The sequence below is a fragment of the Anomalospiza imberbis genome, chromosome 2 (genome assembly GCF_031753505.1).
Source record: "Anomalospiza imberbis isolate Cuckoo-Finch-1a 21T00152 chromosome 2, ASM3175350v1, whole genome shotgun sequence".
Classification (NCBI taxonomy): domain Eukaryota; kingdom Metazoa; phylum Chordata; class Aves; order Passeriformes; family Viduidae; genus Anomalospiza; species Anomalospiza imberbis.
The window spans coordinates 116,348,583-116,365,272 of record NC_089682.1 but is presented as its reverse complement, the minus strand read 5'-3'; the positions used below and the strand labels follow the sequence as shown (position 1 = coordinate 116,365,272).

The following is a 16,690-nucleotide window of genomic DNA, read 5'->3' as shown; positions in this document are numbered from 1 at the left end:
GCCAAGAACAATTTAGGACATTTTACTTACAACATATTGGACAATTTTACTTCATTCCAATGGAGACATTATATTTCACAGAAAAGCAGGAAAGCTCTTACACACTCCTGGCAAATCCAAGAGAAAAACATATCTTCTCCAAGGACTTGCCCTATGGTTTTTGAAGCAATACAGTGGACTTGCCTAACTAAGCATGTGAATTAATTCAACAAGATCCAGATCACTGGTCTTACAAGACCTTCAGCACAGCCCATGTGCTTTACCTGGCCTTTAGATGACACCACTTCTTTAAATGCTTTTTCTGAAGTCCCACAAGTAACATCTTTAAACTGCAAGAAGACTGTATTAAAAAGCTGGATATTCAAAGTGTAAGATAAAAATACAGGCACTTAAACCTACTTAAGAAATAAAGGGGAAGGGAGGGCAAAAACTGCCTTGCTTGACAACAGAGCAGCTTTACATGGAACCACTCAGTACTAGTACTTGCCCTCCTAGCTCCAGATAGGAAAAAAAAATAAACACAGAGACATAACGGATATAAAGTTTGGTTGGGTTTTTGGTTTGGTTTTGTTTTGATTATTAGTAAATTCTACTCCTTACCCTGAGCTTGTAGTAGTTTAAGAGTAGCCTCTGCTCTGGCTCTGGCTTCTTTCTGAGTTTTTGTTAAAAGCTTTCCCTCTTTCTTCAAACGCTCCTTCCTCTCTTTTTCCTTCTGTTTCTTCCTTTCTTTCCTCTCTTGCTCTAATCGTTCCTAGAGAAAGATAAATACACATGCAGAAACTCTGTAGTATGCTTTACACAAAAGCTGCCCAAGTATATTCTGTTTATGAGAGACATATTAAGGATTAATTCACCAACTGCACCAGCAAGCAGACAGATTAAAGTTACTCTCTTCCTTATTTTATCCTTGGAGTGAGATATACGGTACCTCTTCTTTGCGTTTTGCTTCAAGTTCCTCCAGTCGTCTTATGCGTTCTTCCTCCTCTCTTTTTGCCCTTTCCTCCTCCTCTTTCATTTTAGCCAAGGCTTCTTGCATGGCTTTTACTGTGGCTTTACTGGGACCCTTCTTCTTCTCTTTCTCTTTTTCTTCTTTCTCACCTTTCTTTTTTTTCTTGTCTTTTTTCTTTTTGTCCCCCTCATTGTCATCAGCTACAGAAAGAAGAGGCATATTTTCAAAGACCCCAGAAATTTCAAAGATACACTAAATACAATATATGTTTCAAATATGATAAATAACATCAAATGAGGAATATTTTCACTGGCTACTACATAAACATTTCATAATGAAAACAATAAAACTCTCTAAAGTCTTGGCCTGAAGTCTTAAAATATCAGAAAAACAGGGAGGTGAAAAAGTACTTTTGGAATACAGAACTGTAATCATATACTGTAATGAGAATTCAACATTTGGCTTGGTTTCTCATATACCTGAACAAACTGCAGGCCAGAAAACACAGCCACCTGTCAGCCAACACAGAGAGGCAGACAAGGCTACCAAATTTCTAGTATTCACAATTCAAAATAAACCAAACACACTATCCTCCCTGCCTGGCACCTCTCTGGTCTTATAAAAAGGACAGTATTTAAATGAAAGTTTAAGAAACCATGTTACAAACCTTCTGTGCCTGCAGCAGTCTCTCCTTTCTCCCCAGGGCCAGAGATTGTTGTAACTTCAAGAGAAGCTTTCTCTTCAGTTTTTTTTAGAGATTCCTTTGGCTTTGCTGGTTCTTTACCACCTTCTAATTCTTCCTTCTCTTTCTGCTTCCTCAATTTGGCTTTTTCTTCTTCACGTTTTTTTCTTTCACGTTCTTTTTTTTCTGCCTTCTTCTGAGCCACTGTTTTTACTTTGAATGAAGGTTCTTCTTCATCATCCCCACTCTCTGCAGCAGGAGCAGACTTTAGCTTTTGGTTTTTCTTTTGTCCTTTTCTAGACTGGGAAACCTCATCTGATTCATTACCACTCTCGCCTGTAGACACTCCTCCCCCACGCTCTTTGCTTTTCTTAATGTTAGTTTCATCTTCTTCTGACAAATCGTGTTTTTTATTTGACTTCTGAGTTTTCCCTTTGCTTTTCTTAAGCTGTGTCTCATGATCATCGTCATCACTGCCAGAAAGCATGTCGTGTTTAGCTTTCTGAGGTTTTTTAGATTTTTTATCTTCCACTTCCTCACTGTCATAGTCATTTTCCAGATTGGCTTTTTTACCCTTTCCTTTTCTTTTTTTATCTTGTTTTGATATGCTTTCTTCATTATCATTTTCAACCTGGAAATTAAACAATTCAATAATCAGCCATCAAAAATTACTCGCCATCATGAGCTAAGCATTGAGATACATCAAGAAAAACCTCTCTTATTGAACAAAGTTTGAAAGTAATAACTATTCCTGCTGAGTGTACCATACCTCAGCCCACAAGTAAGATTTATTCCAACTGGCTTTGAATAATTATCAGCATGGAGGCGTGGTTTTTTTTCATTATTGACTTTTTACTATGAAAATATGATCAAATATAATTAAAAGAACATGCTAGCTGCACATTTCACATAGGATTTCCACTACACTACACCTAGAAGTTCCCTGGGACAGAAGTGTGTCATGTTTTAACTATTTCCTATTAAAAAGCCCACCTCCCTCTCAGTGCTCACCTTTCCTGTAGAAGGCTGTTCCCTGTCAACTTTCCCTCCTTGCACCTCTATTGACAGTTCCTCCAGCTCCTTCAGGATATCATCTTCACTAAAATAAGAAAGAAGTTAGGGTACTTCAGTAACTGAGTTTTTGGACAATGGAGTAAGATCAGGCAGGTGGAAAAAAACCCTAACTTACTCAAAATCTTGTTTCTTCTTCTCTTTTTTCTTTTTGCCTTTGGATTTTTGAGGCTCTTGATCCTTTGCAGCTCCTGCACCTTCTATCTCAGCAGCAAGGGCATCAATATCAATATCATCTTTTGCACTAAAATGAAAAAGGAAAGCGGGGTTATCACTAGTTCAAACATTAAGTTTACATAAGTAGAAGCCATTGGAACAAAACAAAATAAACGTTTCAAAATGCAAAACCAATCACAAAACATATGCAATGCAGGTAAATCCTCCACGTTTAACAAACGATTATGCACTACTACCTTATTCCACTCAGGAGGAAGGGAAGGAAAAAGCCTTCATATGTGTGGTCTGCTTGAAGGGAGGTGGAACAATAAAATACATTCAGTTCTTGCAACCCCAACTTTAAAAGTTTAGCTGTGCAATTTGATGCAACTTCTTGGAAGTACGTAACTAGACTAGACTTTGGTCCTCCAAAAGATAAGTTGTTCGGCCCTTCAATTCACAGGTGTCATTGATAGAGAAGCAGCTACCACAATCAAAGTGTAAAAATGAAGCACAAATTCACAACCAGGGGATCCTACTAAGAGGTATTTATCTGTTCCTTCAAACATCCTTGAGCAAACAAAGAAACTACTGTATTTTTATTTAGAAAATAAGTGAAAGTTCTTTACAGCTTCCAACTCACAAGAATAGTTGCCTGTGCTTTGCCATCAGACCAAAAATTCTATTATCTTTCAAGAAAAGTCACACAGATTATCAGAGTTCAGCCCCAAGCCAGAATAAAAAATACCCATGTAGATGGCAAGCAATCATTTGTACCACTTGCCTTAGTATTACCTCTCTGAGGCCTAAAGAAAGCCAGAGGTTTTTATCTAGACATTTTTACCACCTAATCACACACAGTACAATTGTAAGAAAGGAGTCTTACTTATTCCATGCTTCGCACTTAGAGCTTTGGTACTCAGATCAAAACTGGTCTGATGCTACTTTTATCACAACTTGCAGTTTCAAAGCCCATTTACTCAACAAGCTGTTAATATTTCATTTAAGTGCCTCTTAGATAACTGGACAGAAAACTGTTGCTTTACAATTTCACTGTCTCATTTATTAGCACCCACTCAGGATAAATCAGCCAAAGGCTGACTCACCAAATACCCAAAACTATATCCAGAAAAAAAGGTAAATAAGTTTCTTTCAAGATGTCAGCAAATTCTAAACTACCAGAGCTTCAGCTGTGCCAATATATAAATCCAGAAGTTGAATCTTAATAAAGAAAATCAACTATTTATTTATTCAGCTACCGATTCTAAAATTCAGTTAGTCTAAGTTGCAGCTCTCTTTGCAAAAAGAAAAGGGCTGGATTCTTTTGCAAGTGAATGCTGACATTAACAAACATTTTATCTGACATATTGGGAATATGCAAGTCACCAAAAACTGTCTACATGTGGCAACAGCACAACTGAGCAACAGAGTATGTCATTTCTTTAAAGGCAAAGATTGATTATTTTTATTTTTAAGATTTTGTATTTTCTTCTGGGTGGACTAACAAACCAAATAAAAAGCAGCACAATGAAGTACCTCAGAGTACAGCACCTGTGTTGCCAGAGATACTTTTAGTCAAGAAAAAACACACCTAAAATACACCCAGTAACACTTCCTCATGTGTTAACTTGAATTGTAATACATTTGTCAAAAGAAATGTATCTCTCAAATAGTTAATGCAAGATCTCTGAAGTAATCCTCACCTCCCTCAACAGAAAACACACATTTTGGCCATTCTCACCCAAAGGTGATTTTTCAGCAACTAAAGTGCCATTTTATAAGCAGTTTAACTGGCTGTATACTGGGGTAACAGGTGAAATAAAAATGCCACTCACTTCTATACCTAGAATTAAGAGCCCTAATGTCAGGCTAGCTACATTATATCCAGGCCTACACACAGGCCCTCAAACTTGTTTTTTGCATTAATTGCTGAATAACAATTTTATTAAGCACACTTGCTTACCTTCTTTTCCTTTAGGAGTTAATGGAGGAGACCGAGTCATAGCCAAGCTTGAAGTAGTTTGAAAACACCAAAACACATGCTCTGCTACTACTTCTTCCAAGGCTGTACTGCTCCCCTTACTACAGGATCTTAACCATGTGGTTGTTCAGATACCAAAGCACCAGGCCTTTAAACAGCTCATGTTTTACATGGCTATCACCAAGGCTGACTTTTCACAATGCAGTTTAGCAGAAAGTTATATCCAAACATAAAACACATGGGTTTTTTGCTACAAGCAAAGATGCCAGTGGTATCTCATGTTTTCCAGGGTACAGGCTTTAAGAGGGTGAGGTTTTATTTGCTGTTAAATCAACTCACTTCAATCAAACTTTGAAGAAGAAAACTTCTTTAGGGGGGAAAAAAAAATCCAAACCCTGAAAAAGCTATTTGACAGACATTAGGTTTTAGCATCCACCAACAAGAACAGTTTAGGAATTATAACAACAACAACAACAATAATAATAATAAAGATCACCCAGCTGTTGCAATAGCAGCATCAATACAAAAGCCTTTCCAAACTTGGCTTTCACTGTTTAGTTTCTGAAAAAACTGTCACTGGTTTCTGACTAAAAAAAAAACCCAACAAAAAACACCCAAACAAACCAACCAAAAAATCCTCTACACTTTCCACTACGCTTCCATTTACTAAGTCACAGAGCAAGCTTCAAGTATTTGAGCCTCAGCGAAGTACGAAGTAAAATTAACGCTGCATGCAATTATATATACAGCTACAACTCAGAAGAGCTAACAAGCAAGAATATCATTGGAAAGCCAAGGAATTCAAACATTGTCTTCCATTACTATAAGTTTATTCCCATACTGATCTTGAATTTCCTTAGCTTTTAAAACTCTAATAATATTCCACTAGGATTTCATAAGAAAGCTGAAAAGAAAATTAAGAAGGTGCTCCCCCCACTCCTGGGAGATTCTTATTCATTTTTATAAGGAACCCACTACACTTAGACACATAACATATTTCACATTTCCTATGGGCATTGTTAGATAACCATGGAACTTCTTCTCATAAAGGTTTTTAACCAGTCCTCCAACACACATTTCAGAAACCCAAACATTCCTTCAGGAACCTCCTTCTCCAAGACCTCCAAAAGGTCTTCATTCAGCCTTTACTAGGGTCCAACCCTAAGAGGGCTTGATACAGGAACCTGAAAGGACTGGAATGCTCGAATGGTTTTCAATTTTGACCTCTAACTGCTTTTACATGAAGACTTAATAAACAGCTTTCACACACTCACTACCTTAGACCATTCAAGCTCATAATGCTTTGACACTAAAAAAACCCTCACATTTCCCCAACACAAGAAGCTCAAGGAGATCTGGAAAACAAAGTGCTACTGCACTGCAGAGATGGAGTTACTTCCCTCATTTTCCTTTGTCTTTGTTTCACAGGCGAAGCCTAAGCCACCTCTGTTATTCACATACTTTGATTGCAGCCTCTATTTTTGCTGCCAGATATAAAAAGAGTGTTGATACAGCTAAAGCAGTATTTCAGTGCACTAAATTACAGCAGGCATTAGGTGTGTGTACTTCCCTCAAACCTAAACAAGCAGTATTCAAAAAAATGGCTGCAGACATTTTTCCTCAGAGGTCTGTGCCTAAGATAGGGCAAAACTCTGCAGTGGGAAAAGACAAGTCATGTTAATTAAAGCAGAGTGCAGCAATCAATAACATGTGCACAGAGAACACTGTATTTCATGCATCAAACAAAATATCTTTTCTTTAGAATTACATCACTAATCAAAAAGAAAAAGTGCTCGACATTTTCCCTACACAATTTCACTGCCTTTTGCCATTTAAGCAAGATTACAGTAATGTAAATCTTTAAAATAGCACACAGAAACATTTACATACTTTATATCAAAAAAATATTTACCTTCATGCCCGAGGAGTTACATTAAGAACTTTACTGTTTCCCCAAAGGGTTTCAGTACAAGCTGTCTGCACAGACTAATGAACACCTGTATTATATGGGAGAAGCCACTTAAGGATAGATTCCTGAATATTCACTGGGTCACAAGTTAAATGCTGTGCTAACACAGCATTCTGTACCAAGCCAGGATCAAATATTCCCAGACCATCCCAAGTAAGTGTTTGGAGATTTTTAAGATGGACATAGACAACAGAAGTACTTCAGCAACCTCTCTCACACAAAGCATCAAATCAGGCCAGTAACAGAAATTGATACCCAAAACACAACCTAAGTTGCTCCTGTTACATGTTAAAAAATGTTCAACAACAAATAAAACTACAATTCCAAATCCTGCCTATAAGAGAAGCATTAAATTTCTTTCAGTGTGAAGATTAAAAGAGCTAGGAAATAAAAGAACTGTCACCTACCGCTGCTCAGTCAGATGTACAAAGACATCCAGTAGCTCTGCTATTTATAAGTTCCCACACAACTGCAAGCTACTGAGTCAGAAAAGGGGAAAAAAATCTTGTGACTGATAGAGGCACAGTCTGTAGAAAAAAAACCCAAAAATCTCTGCTGTTTTTCTCTTGCTGTTACAGCAAAGAAACAGTGTTAAAGACTAGGAACAAGCTTTAAAAACAAACCAACCAACCCCTCAGCTAATACATCACATCTGCCAAAAAAATACTAAAAACACCTTAAGGTGTTGGGTTTATTTTATTTGAGGGGTGCTTGGTTTTTTTTAAACATGAGAAACAAGCACAGTTTTGGATGAAGCTATTTTTCTGATGCAATAGCCTGCAACAACCAGAACCTAGAAATTCCCCGGGGAAGCCATCTGGATACCAGAGTTGACCTTAACACAAATTGTGATTTACAGATACTGAAATTAATGTTAATCCTAGTTCTCACATTCTAGGGTTTACTCTAGTCTTTTACAGGCATGCTTTCCCATTTTGCTTTAAAAAAACCCTCACACAGTGAAGTTCACAGTTTCTAGTACTTGTTCACAATTAGCAAGATTTATTTTTAAGTTTTGAAGTTCCACCATTTCTTTCAGTCAACAATATTACAGGTGTTCATCAGTACACCACGCATTGGAACAGAAGTTGTCATGCTCCAAATCAAGATTTAAACCTACAATTCTCAAATAACAAAAAAAAAAAAAATCAATGCTCCCTAATAAAGTACATCAGAACAGTTACAAGTACACTTCAGCTATTTCTCACTCCTCTCTTCCATGGAAGGTTAAAAACGTACTTCAAGTACTGACATAGTTAATATATTCATCATTAAGGGATTTTCATAGTGTTAACTTGCCATACTAAGGACAGATACTGTCCCAATATAGTCTCTGTAACAGACAAATGTAGGCATGGAAATTTGAAAGACTTCCTCAGCATTGCCCAGGAAAACAAAGCCAAATGCAGGAAGACAGTATTACAGCTATTGAAATAAGAGTTAATAAATTTTATCTTTTTTTTTGCTCAGTGAACTTCTGCAGTTAAAATGCCTAATTGCCTTTCCTTGCCAAACGAGCTCCCCCAGCTTTCCCTGCCAGTTCTAGTGAAGGAAAGCCTGACCAAGAGCATTTCACAGACTCTCTAATAATAGACAAGCTCATTACATTAGCAAGACCACCAGCAAACATGCATGTTTTCCTCCTATGCTTTCTTAAAACCACACACAGTTAGAACTTCCAGTGCACTTATTACAGTGCCTACAATACATATCCCCAAACCGAGGAAAATTTTATTATAAACAGGCACCGTGCAGCTACACGTGACAGAGGTGGCATCCTGACTAGGCAGCAGAGAGATAAAGGGCAAAGAAAAACTACTAATCCATTCACGAACTGAAAGAGTGGAGCAGTAGATTATACAAAGGAGCTGCATTGCCCTCATTCATATCAATTTGACTCTATTGAAATTAGGTAAATGAAACTGCAGAAAATAAATGGAGGAATTCAGCTTAAAATGAGACAAGCCCTAAACTACTGGAAATCCAACTTCCATCTTTGCAAACAAAGTTGACACGATAATACTGTCCTGCTGAAACCAAAACTGAAGTGTACACAGACTAAACAATTACAAGCACTTTTTGATCCATTGCACTGAGCAACACAAATATGATTACTTATGCTTGCCTTCATCTTACAGTGAACGTATTAAATCACGCTAAAAATCTTTTACTTCGGATTGGTTTTCAGCTGTCTCTGTTAAGGTGAAGTTGAAACATAAGAAAACACTGTACAATTAAAAACAGACTGAAACAAAGAAACTAAACTTTCATGTGCAAGAGGCAGAAGAGTCAGCAAGCTGACACACCAGAAAGTTGCATCACTGCTGTGAACTCACTGCCCACATTCCTGCATAATCAGAAGACTCATTTTTGCTGAGGCAACCTTGGAGAGATTTCATCAGTTACATTACACCAGCTCTTCTAACCACCTTCAGAAGAACGTCACTGTCATTAAGTAATTTTCTTTGCTTAAGAAAAAAAAAGTCCTTGACCTTCAAAAAGACTGAAGAGAAGCTGAACCATCTCTTTCCATGTGTTTGGTTTTGCAGTAATTTTAGACCAAGTAAAACTAATACCTCTAGACAGATCTTTATCGTTTCCCTAGAGCACCTTATCCATCCTCCACGTATGTGAGCCGTAAGCCCAGTAATAAGATGCATTTCTAAATATGAGACTATCCAAAGCCAGCAAGTTACCAATGCTGAATGACATACTTGTAGTTTTCACCTGTAGTATTAAGACTGTTTGAAAGACAGAATGCTAATTCAAGTTCTTCTACAGCAACTGGTTTAAACAGTGCCAAAACATAAGCCACTTGGGAAGTAATCATTTAGTTGTTCAAAACCCCGCATCACCAGCTTGTTCTTTAAGTGGGTTATGAAATGAAAAATGCAGGCATCTGCTGACTCAGCAAGGCTATTCAAAACATGAAAACAAAGCCCTGACCTTTTTCTCATTTTGGTCTATCAAAGTACATCAACACCACAAGCTTCTTTTGGTTTTCCTCCACTGAAAACATTTAACTTACATATGACCGAGACAGTTTGAAATTCAGGAAAGAATGAACTGTGCTCCTTTCTCAGCCCAGAAAAAGGAGGAGTGTCCACATGAGTACCAACTACGTAACCCACCACTGCTGCTTAAAGAATAAAAATAAAATCTCAGCCCCAGAAATAGGGCAACCTCCTCTTGCCTCTTCCTCAAACTAAGGTGTAGGGGAGGGAAGAATTTACTTCTTTGCCCACTCCCAGCCACATTTTCCCCTCTTATCAGCTCAGACAAGCCTGTGGCCACAGGTCCATGCAGAAAAGCCTTTTTGAGCAGCAGATGAAAACGCACACCTGATTTGTACTGTGGGCCCATAAGCATAGAATGCACTGCAATGGAAGCAGGTACAGCTGGCAGCTGGGGACAGCAAGAGCAACATCCCAGGGTTTGAAATGTCCAGAGGCTCAACTGAGCTGAGTTTTACTTGGAAATACACCTTTGTGATTTTTCATAGATGAAGGAAGCTGGTGAAGCTACCTAATTACACGAGAGAGTAAGGAAGTAAAATCTGACTAAAAGGGTAATTGCTTTTCATTGAAGCTCCCAAGACAATGATTCCATTATTAATATTAAAGAGTCATGCCTTCTCTTTCAAGTTTGGCTGGGGAAAAAAAGAGTGGTATAACTATCAGCTAAGCAAAACCTTCTGAAGAAAAAGATAGAGAACTACACCTTTAACCCAAAGAGATGCCAGAAAAATAAGAAGTCTCCTTTATAGAACCCAGATTAAAAAAAAAAAAAGAAAAACACACCAAACCAAATGAGCAATCAACCAAAAAAGGAAGAAAAAAAAATTCACCAAAGTAAAAAAAAAAAAAAAAAAAAACCAAAAAAAACCAAAAAAAAAAAAACACAACCCCACAACCTAAAATACCCATTTAAACAAAGATATAGCAAAACTTCAAGACAAAAAGCTTCTTTTCATGATTCAGTGTATGTGTTTACATCTCAAGAGAATAAGATGACTAAAAGCATGGAATATGAAACACTAAGTAAAAAACTAGCATTCAGTCTTCCCTGAACAAGTTCTTTTGGGTTTTTTTTTGTTTAAGAAAAGTGCAAAGACAACAGAAACTACCACCAAGTTCAGTGTTTCACAAGTTCCATATCCTATCTCACCGTATAAAAAAATCAAAATACATCACAAAAACACCATTTAAAACAACTTCAGAACTACACTTTACATTGCCTAGAATCCTGAAGAGCAAACAATGCCCACCTACATGAACTGTGACTAAAACCACTACTTCACCTTACAGCATGTATTTAAAGAAACACACTTCAGGCTTTCAGAAGTCTTCAGAGATCTGAAACAACAGGTTCTGCAATTCCTGATGGCTTGCATGGTACCATTTTCATACTTTCCATGAACTGCAGTTACACATGAGATTTAGATGCCACCATTGAGATAATAAAAAGAATAAAGATTTCCACACAAAAAGCTGCTTCTTTCAATCTTCCTAGTGTAGTGCAGTATTTTTTGGTTTATGCTGCCCTTACCACATATATTTCATGATCCTTATACACTTTTTATAATTATGCTTTGCTTAAAAATAAAATTCAACAAGTATATATAGTTTTCTTGTAAATATGAAATGCCTGTGTTAAAAACTACAGGTTTGGAGGGAACAGAAATATACATTTACATAGAACAGGACAACAAATTTCTGTAATGGTGAATTTATTTTGCATTACTTTACTCCAGCTTTCAGTACAAAATCTTCCATCTTCCAGGCGAGATTGGAAACACAGGGATTTCAAGGGTTTATCAGCTATTGTCCTTGATGGAGCTGCAGAAGCCCTTGCTTGTGGAAATGTTTTTGAGAAGCAGATAACTTACAATGACACCGGTGTACAGAATGTTTCCAAACTCCGTTCTAGCCTTCAGAGAACTTTCCTACACAACACTGAGAAGATTTGACTTAACACACCAATAGAAAAGGAACCAAACATCCTGACTAGTAGACAATACAGATAAAAAGCAATACACAGCATCAGAAAGAGCGCTCCAAGTCTTATTTTAGCAGCTGTGTTCCCTCTTGGCTGCAGAATCACAACCAGCACCTGTAATTTCCAAACCAATAAGCATGAATGATCAGAGTGGAATGCCTAGGCAACAGGTCACATTATTAAAGGGCGGAAGAATAAACACAGCTAAATACTACCTATTGGAAGCTAAGAAAAACTATTAAGAGAAAAAGAAGGCGACTTAAAGCTGGGAGAAGAGGCAAAGCACATGAAAAGCTAACGCCTTCAAAGGGAAAGAGCCATATTCTAGGCAAGCAATAATCTGTAACATAGAGTACATAGCACACTCACTAGGAAGTCTACAGCAGCAATTTGAGGCTCAGATTCAAAGCAGAGTTCTGTAGTTTATAACAGCCTTTCTTCACAAACATTAAAAAAAAACCTAACTAAATTCCAAAGACAGTAAGATAGAACCTTGACATACCTTCTACCATTACAACCATATCAAAGAACCAAAGCATAACACTCATCCCAAAAGGAGCTAGACTACACATAAGAGCACCTGCTCTTCAATTAGGAAAGCTTGAAAACTCAGATCTCTCATATTTTTATTGAAATATTTGCTATGAAATTTCATTTGAAAATGGGTGATCACCACAAACACAAAAATTCCAAAGAGGAAACAATTAAAACAATTTCCCTATTCAGGGTTAGGAGCTATTTTTACCCAAGACACTCTCCACCTTTACGAAGCACCTAACACACCACGAAGTGACCATGTATTTGACCATTCTAGATAAATATGTTCTTCGTTGGCAGATGCACAGCAGCAGGAGTCACTAACAGAGTTCCAGAAGGGTGTAACAGAGGTGTTGGTACAGTATAGATTTGCTGGTATAGATTTGCAGTGTTTTCATAACAGGCTACTGTCTTGCATTTTCATTCTTTTCCTGCTCATAACAGCTGTCATCTCGCTCAGGGTCTTATTATACAAACAGCATATAAGTACACAGGAACAAAATTCATCCTCAGCCTCATTTCCCCACACACACCAATGCCCATTGGTATGACCATTACCATACTCAGCAGAAATGGGAGGAGGAAACTCCACTACAGAAGTCCAAGCTATGGGGCTGAGGGGAGAAAAGCAGAGTAAAGATTACTTGCACCTTACACAATTTGTCTCAGTGTGTCAAGCAGAAAATCTCCTTCCTGTCACCACATCAATTCTCAAACAAATATTCACAGCATAAACATAACCACCTGCACCTTCCCACATGCCTCCTCTGCACTACCAGTTGTGCCCATGAGCTGCCACATGCTTTGGGATCTGCAGCCAAAAAGGATATAAGGGACTGTACCTGACGTAACTGTTGGGGAAAAAAGAAAGGAAAAGGAGGGAATAAATAGTACAGCACTATATGGCACAGAACTGAAATGCAGCAAGCAAATGCACCTGGAAGCCTTTGATTACACAGGGCCATTCCTCTCTCACTTGACCGGAAATGGAGGGGAGACTGATGGGGGGTTTTGGAACTCCAAATTCAAGCCACAGATGCAAACATGCAGTGCATCCTCTCTCTCAGGGGAACTTGACATTCACAAGGATGTCACCTAGAACCACGACCATGAGAAACTCAAAGTTACCTCTGCAGGTAACACCTGTTCCAAAACATCACCGGCCTTCCTGGTCCCACCTCACCTCCACCCCTCAAACCCCAGGCTACAAAACACAGCCAGTGTAAGCATCCTGTCCTCTTTCCTCAAAGACCTGTCTGCTTGTATTCTTCTTCCACACCATCCCTCTCCTGCCGTACAAGTGCGTAGTCCTGTGACAGTACTGTCGCTGCTAGGAGCAATTACTAAGCTCAGTACCGCACTGGCAGACCTCGGGACTAAAGCCTGCCAAGGCTTACTGTGGCTGAACTCCTGACCTGCCTGCAACTGTCCCTTGATTTAGCTGTGACAGCATTTTCTCTAATTAACCAGGTGCCTATGCCTCATTGGTTCTACTTTTGTTTACCTGGGCATTCTGCAACCATAGTTTCATATACAATCAGTGACAAACGGTCACTGCACAGAATGAGATAATCACAAGTCCACAACAATAAGGTAGTGTAGAGAAATACAGGCCTGGTATGGGAGCAGTGGCCTTGGGAAGGGAAGACACAGGACACAGCAGGGCACAGGAATATGCAATAAACAGAGACAGCTTCTACAGACTCGGCACAGGACGCCCCACAACCTGAGAGACGCTGGCTAAAAGAAATGCAGACCTGAACAAAACTGGTTTTAGGGGTAACAAACAAGAAAGAATTAGTATTTAATACACAGTGCCTTTCTCTTCTTTGGATGAACTGTGGAGCTAACCGATGGAAGTAGCTGAGCACAGAGCTTCGTAGAATAATCAGAGAAGAGCAACGCCACATTACCAAACATATAAAAATGATCTCAAGTGGATCCTGGAGCGAGGAAGATGAAACCACAACCATGAGCAATCACACACACCCGGTGAAGGACACCTGATGCTGACAGCTCTCTGTATCAGCTCACCACCACCACCAGGATGAAACCACTGACCTTAGGACTTGGCAACAGGGAGCACAACTACTGTAACTGCACTATTATTCTTTCTTTTTTGCAACATTAAGATCTAATGTAATAGTAACCAGGCTCTCAAGATTTCAGCTATTCTAACAAGAAATTCTTGACCTTTCCTTTAAGGTATCCTTCCATTTTCAGACACAAATGACATTTTGCGTGTAGCACACCAGAGAGGCCTGTGCACAGTATTTCACACAGAGAAATATGTGCAAAGATACGCAGAGAGAATGAAGTATCCAGTAGGCACCAAGACTCTCAAAGTGTTCCCTGCACACCAGCCACCACCCCTGAAAGAGCCCCAAGAAGCAGAGTTTCAGTACCCGAAGGTTTTTCCACGCATTTGGCATCTACCACGCTACAAAGACGGGCACTTGGTCTTCTTCCCTTTAGAGCATAAATGTCCAACCCTTCCTCTTCTTTCTAGAGTCACACTCAACTCACTTCCTCACCAGAGCTGCTCCCAAAATATTCCTGTGAAATACAGCCCGTGAAACAAGGCAATAATGATACTAAAAAGCAACACACGTGGCATGGCAAAAGGCATCAGAAAAAACAGCCAGATGAGGAAAATACCTCACCGACAAAAGACTCACTATCCAGAACGGACCGGTGAAACCGGAACAGTTTATACCCTAACCTGATACAGAGTAATAGCCTTAAGCAAGCATCAATTCACGCTTAACTAAAAAGGTCTTAGCCATGAAATAGTATTTTGTGACACAGATGTCATGGGGAGAACTTCCAGAGAAGAATCACTGAATGGCTACAGGAAAAAACGTTGTCGTTTCTAGTTCAAACACATTTCAAGACATCAGTTTCATTTAACTACCTGTCACTATTAAAAACTAAAAACACTTTTTGAACTGATTGTTTCTTTGTATTATTACTTTATAGTGATAAGTAAAAATACACTCTCTCCTGCTAGTGTATATAGACACTATGTAATTCAGTCAGCATTCCATATGGTTAATACAGCTGCCCTTATAGGAAACTCTTCCACACAAAAAAGTTCAGATGGGGCATTGTCCACGACGATACGAATCTAGCGACACACGCGACTCTTTTACCCTCCAACCACTAAAACACCCAGCATTTGCATTTATTAAGCGAGCACACGAAACATGTAGATTCCAGTGTCACAGCACGATCTACAGCACCAAAGCCCGGTAAGGGATGAAAAACAATTAAGAAACCCACATTTGAATCACTTCAACCGCGCTAAGCAGCTATTTTTCAACTGGAAATCGAGCTGCCTGCCCCTTCGCGGACAAACACACGCTCGGCCAGGCCGAGCCGGGCCGGGCCTGGCGCGCCCCGCCTGCGACGAGGCCGCGAGCCCCGGCCGGGCCCGGCGCCTGACTCAGCGCCGTGTGGGCCGTGTCACGCCGCCGCGGGGGAGGGGGGTGGGGGGGGAAGGGGTCCCTGCGGCGAGACGCGGGGGAGCGGGAGGAGGTTTACCCTGTACCCCTCACCTCTCCTCGCTCCGGTTCTTCTGCTTCTTGCCCATGGCGGCGGCGGCACCGGCACCGGCGCGCGCGGCCCCTCAGCGCCGCCCCGCGCATATGGCACCGCCGCGCGCCGCGCACGCGCCCGCCCCGCCCCGCCCCCCGGCCCCCGGCCCCGCCCCCCGGCCCCGCCCGCGCCGCGGGGCCCCGCGCGCGAGCGCCTCCTGCCGGCCGGAGGGAGAACGGGCCCGGCGCCGGCCGCTCCCGGGACCGGCCGGCCTCGTGAAAAGCGCCCCGTGTCCGCCTCAGGCTGGACCATGGGCAGCCCCCGGGAAAACGCCTAAGCGACGCCCCGAATCTTGCGGCTTCCCTCCTGGTCCTCAGGCGGCCCCAGGAAACGTCTAAACGACGCCCCCAGCTTGTATTGCCCGCCAGCCCTCCTGGCTCCCCAGCGGCACCAGGACTTCCTGGCAGGACTGTGGCCCGCTTGGTCACGAAACCCGAGCGATAGTCAAAATAAACACGCTTGAAAATGTTTACCTGGAGGTTTAAATGGGATAGCTAAGCCGAAGTGAGGGAAGGAAGAGGCTAAGGGGGAAGTTTTTATGGAGCAGGGCAGCAGTGGAGTGGCCAGGAAGTCACTTTGGAGCGGGACATGCCCAGGACAGCTCGCCCAGCCCTGCGCGGGGCTCTGCTGGTCCGCCACCGCCAGCACCTCCCCGCATACCTTGCAGGCGAAGTGAAGCACCTACCCTGAGGCGACTGGCCTTCTGCCTAACAGGGGAGACAGCACTGAGCTTATGGCAGCGACCTAATG

General features: G+C 40.7%; 1 protein-coding gene across 1 annotated transcript in view; it reads right to left on the bottom strand.

Annotated features, from left to right (window-relative positions):
• EIF5B (eukaryotic translation initiation factor 5B) overlaps positions 1–16,009 on the bottom strand; it is a 36,075-nt gene extending 20,066 nt beyond the window's left edge. The window contains exons 1-6 of the mRNA XM_068182740.1: positions 15,901–16,009; positions 2,821–2,946; positions 2,643–2,730; positions 1,617–2,262; positions 929–1,149; positions 601–751 (exon numbers count right to left, since the gene is read on the bottom strand). Of these exons, the coding sequence (XP_068038841.1) occupies positions 601–751; positions 929–1,149; positions 1,617–2,262; positions 2,643–2,730; positions 2,821–2,946; positions 15,901–15,935 (1,267 nt within the window). The 5' untranslated portion in view covers positions 15,936–16,009. The remainder of the gene's footprint in view (positions 1–600; positions 752–928; positions 1,150–1,616; positions 2,263–2,642; positions 2,731–2,820; positions 2,947–15,900) is intronic.
• Between the last annotated feature and the right edge of the window lie 681 nt (positions 16,010–16,690).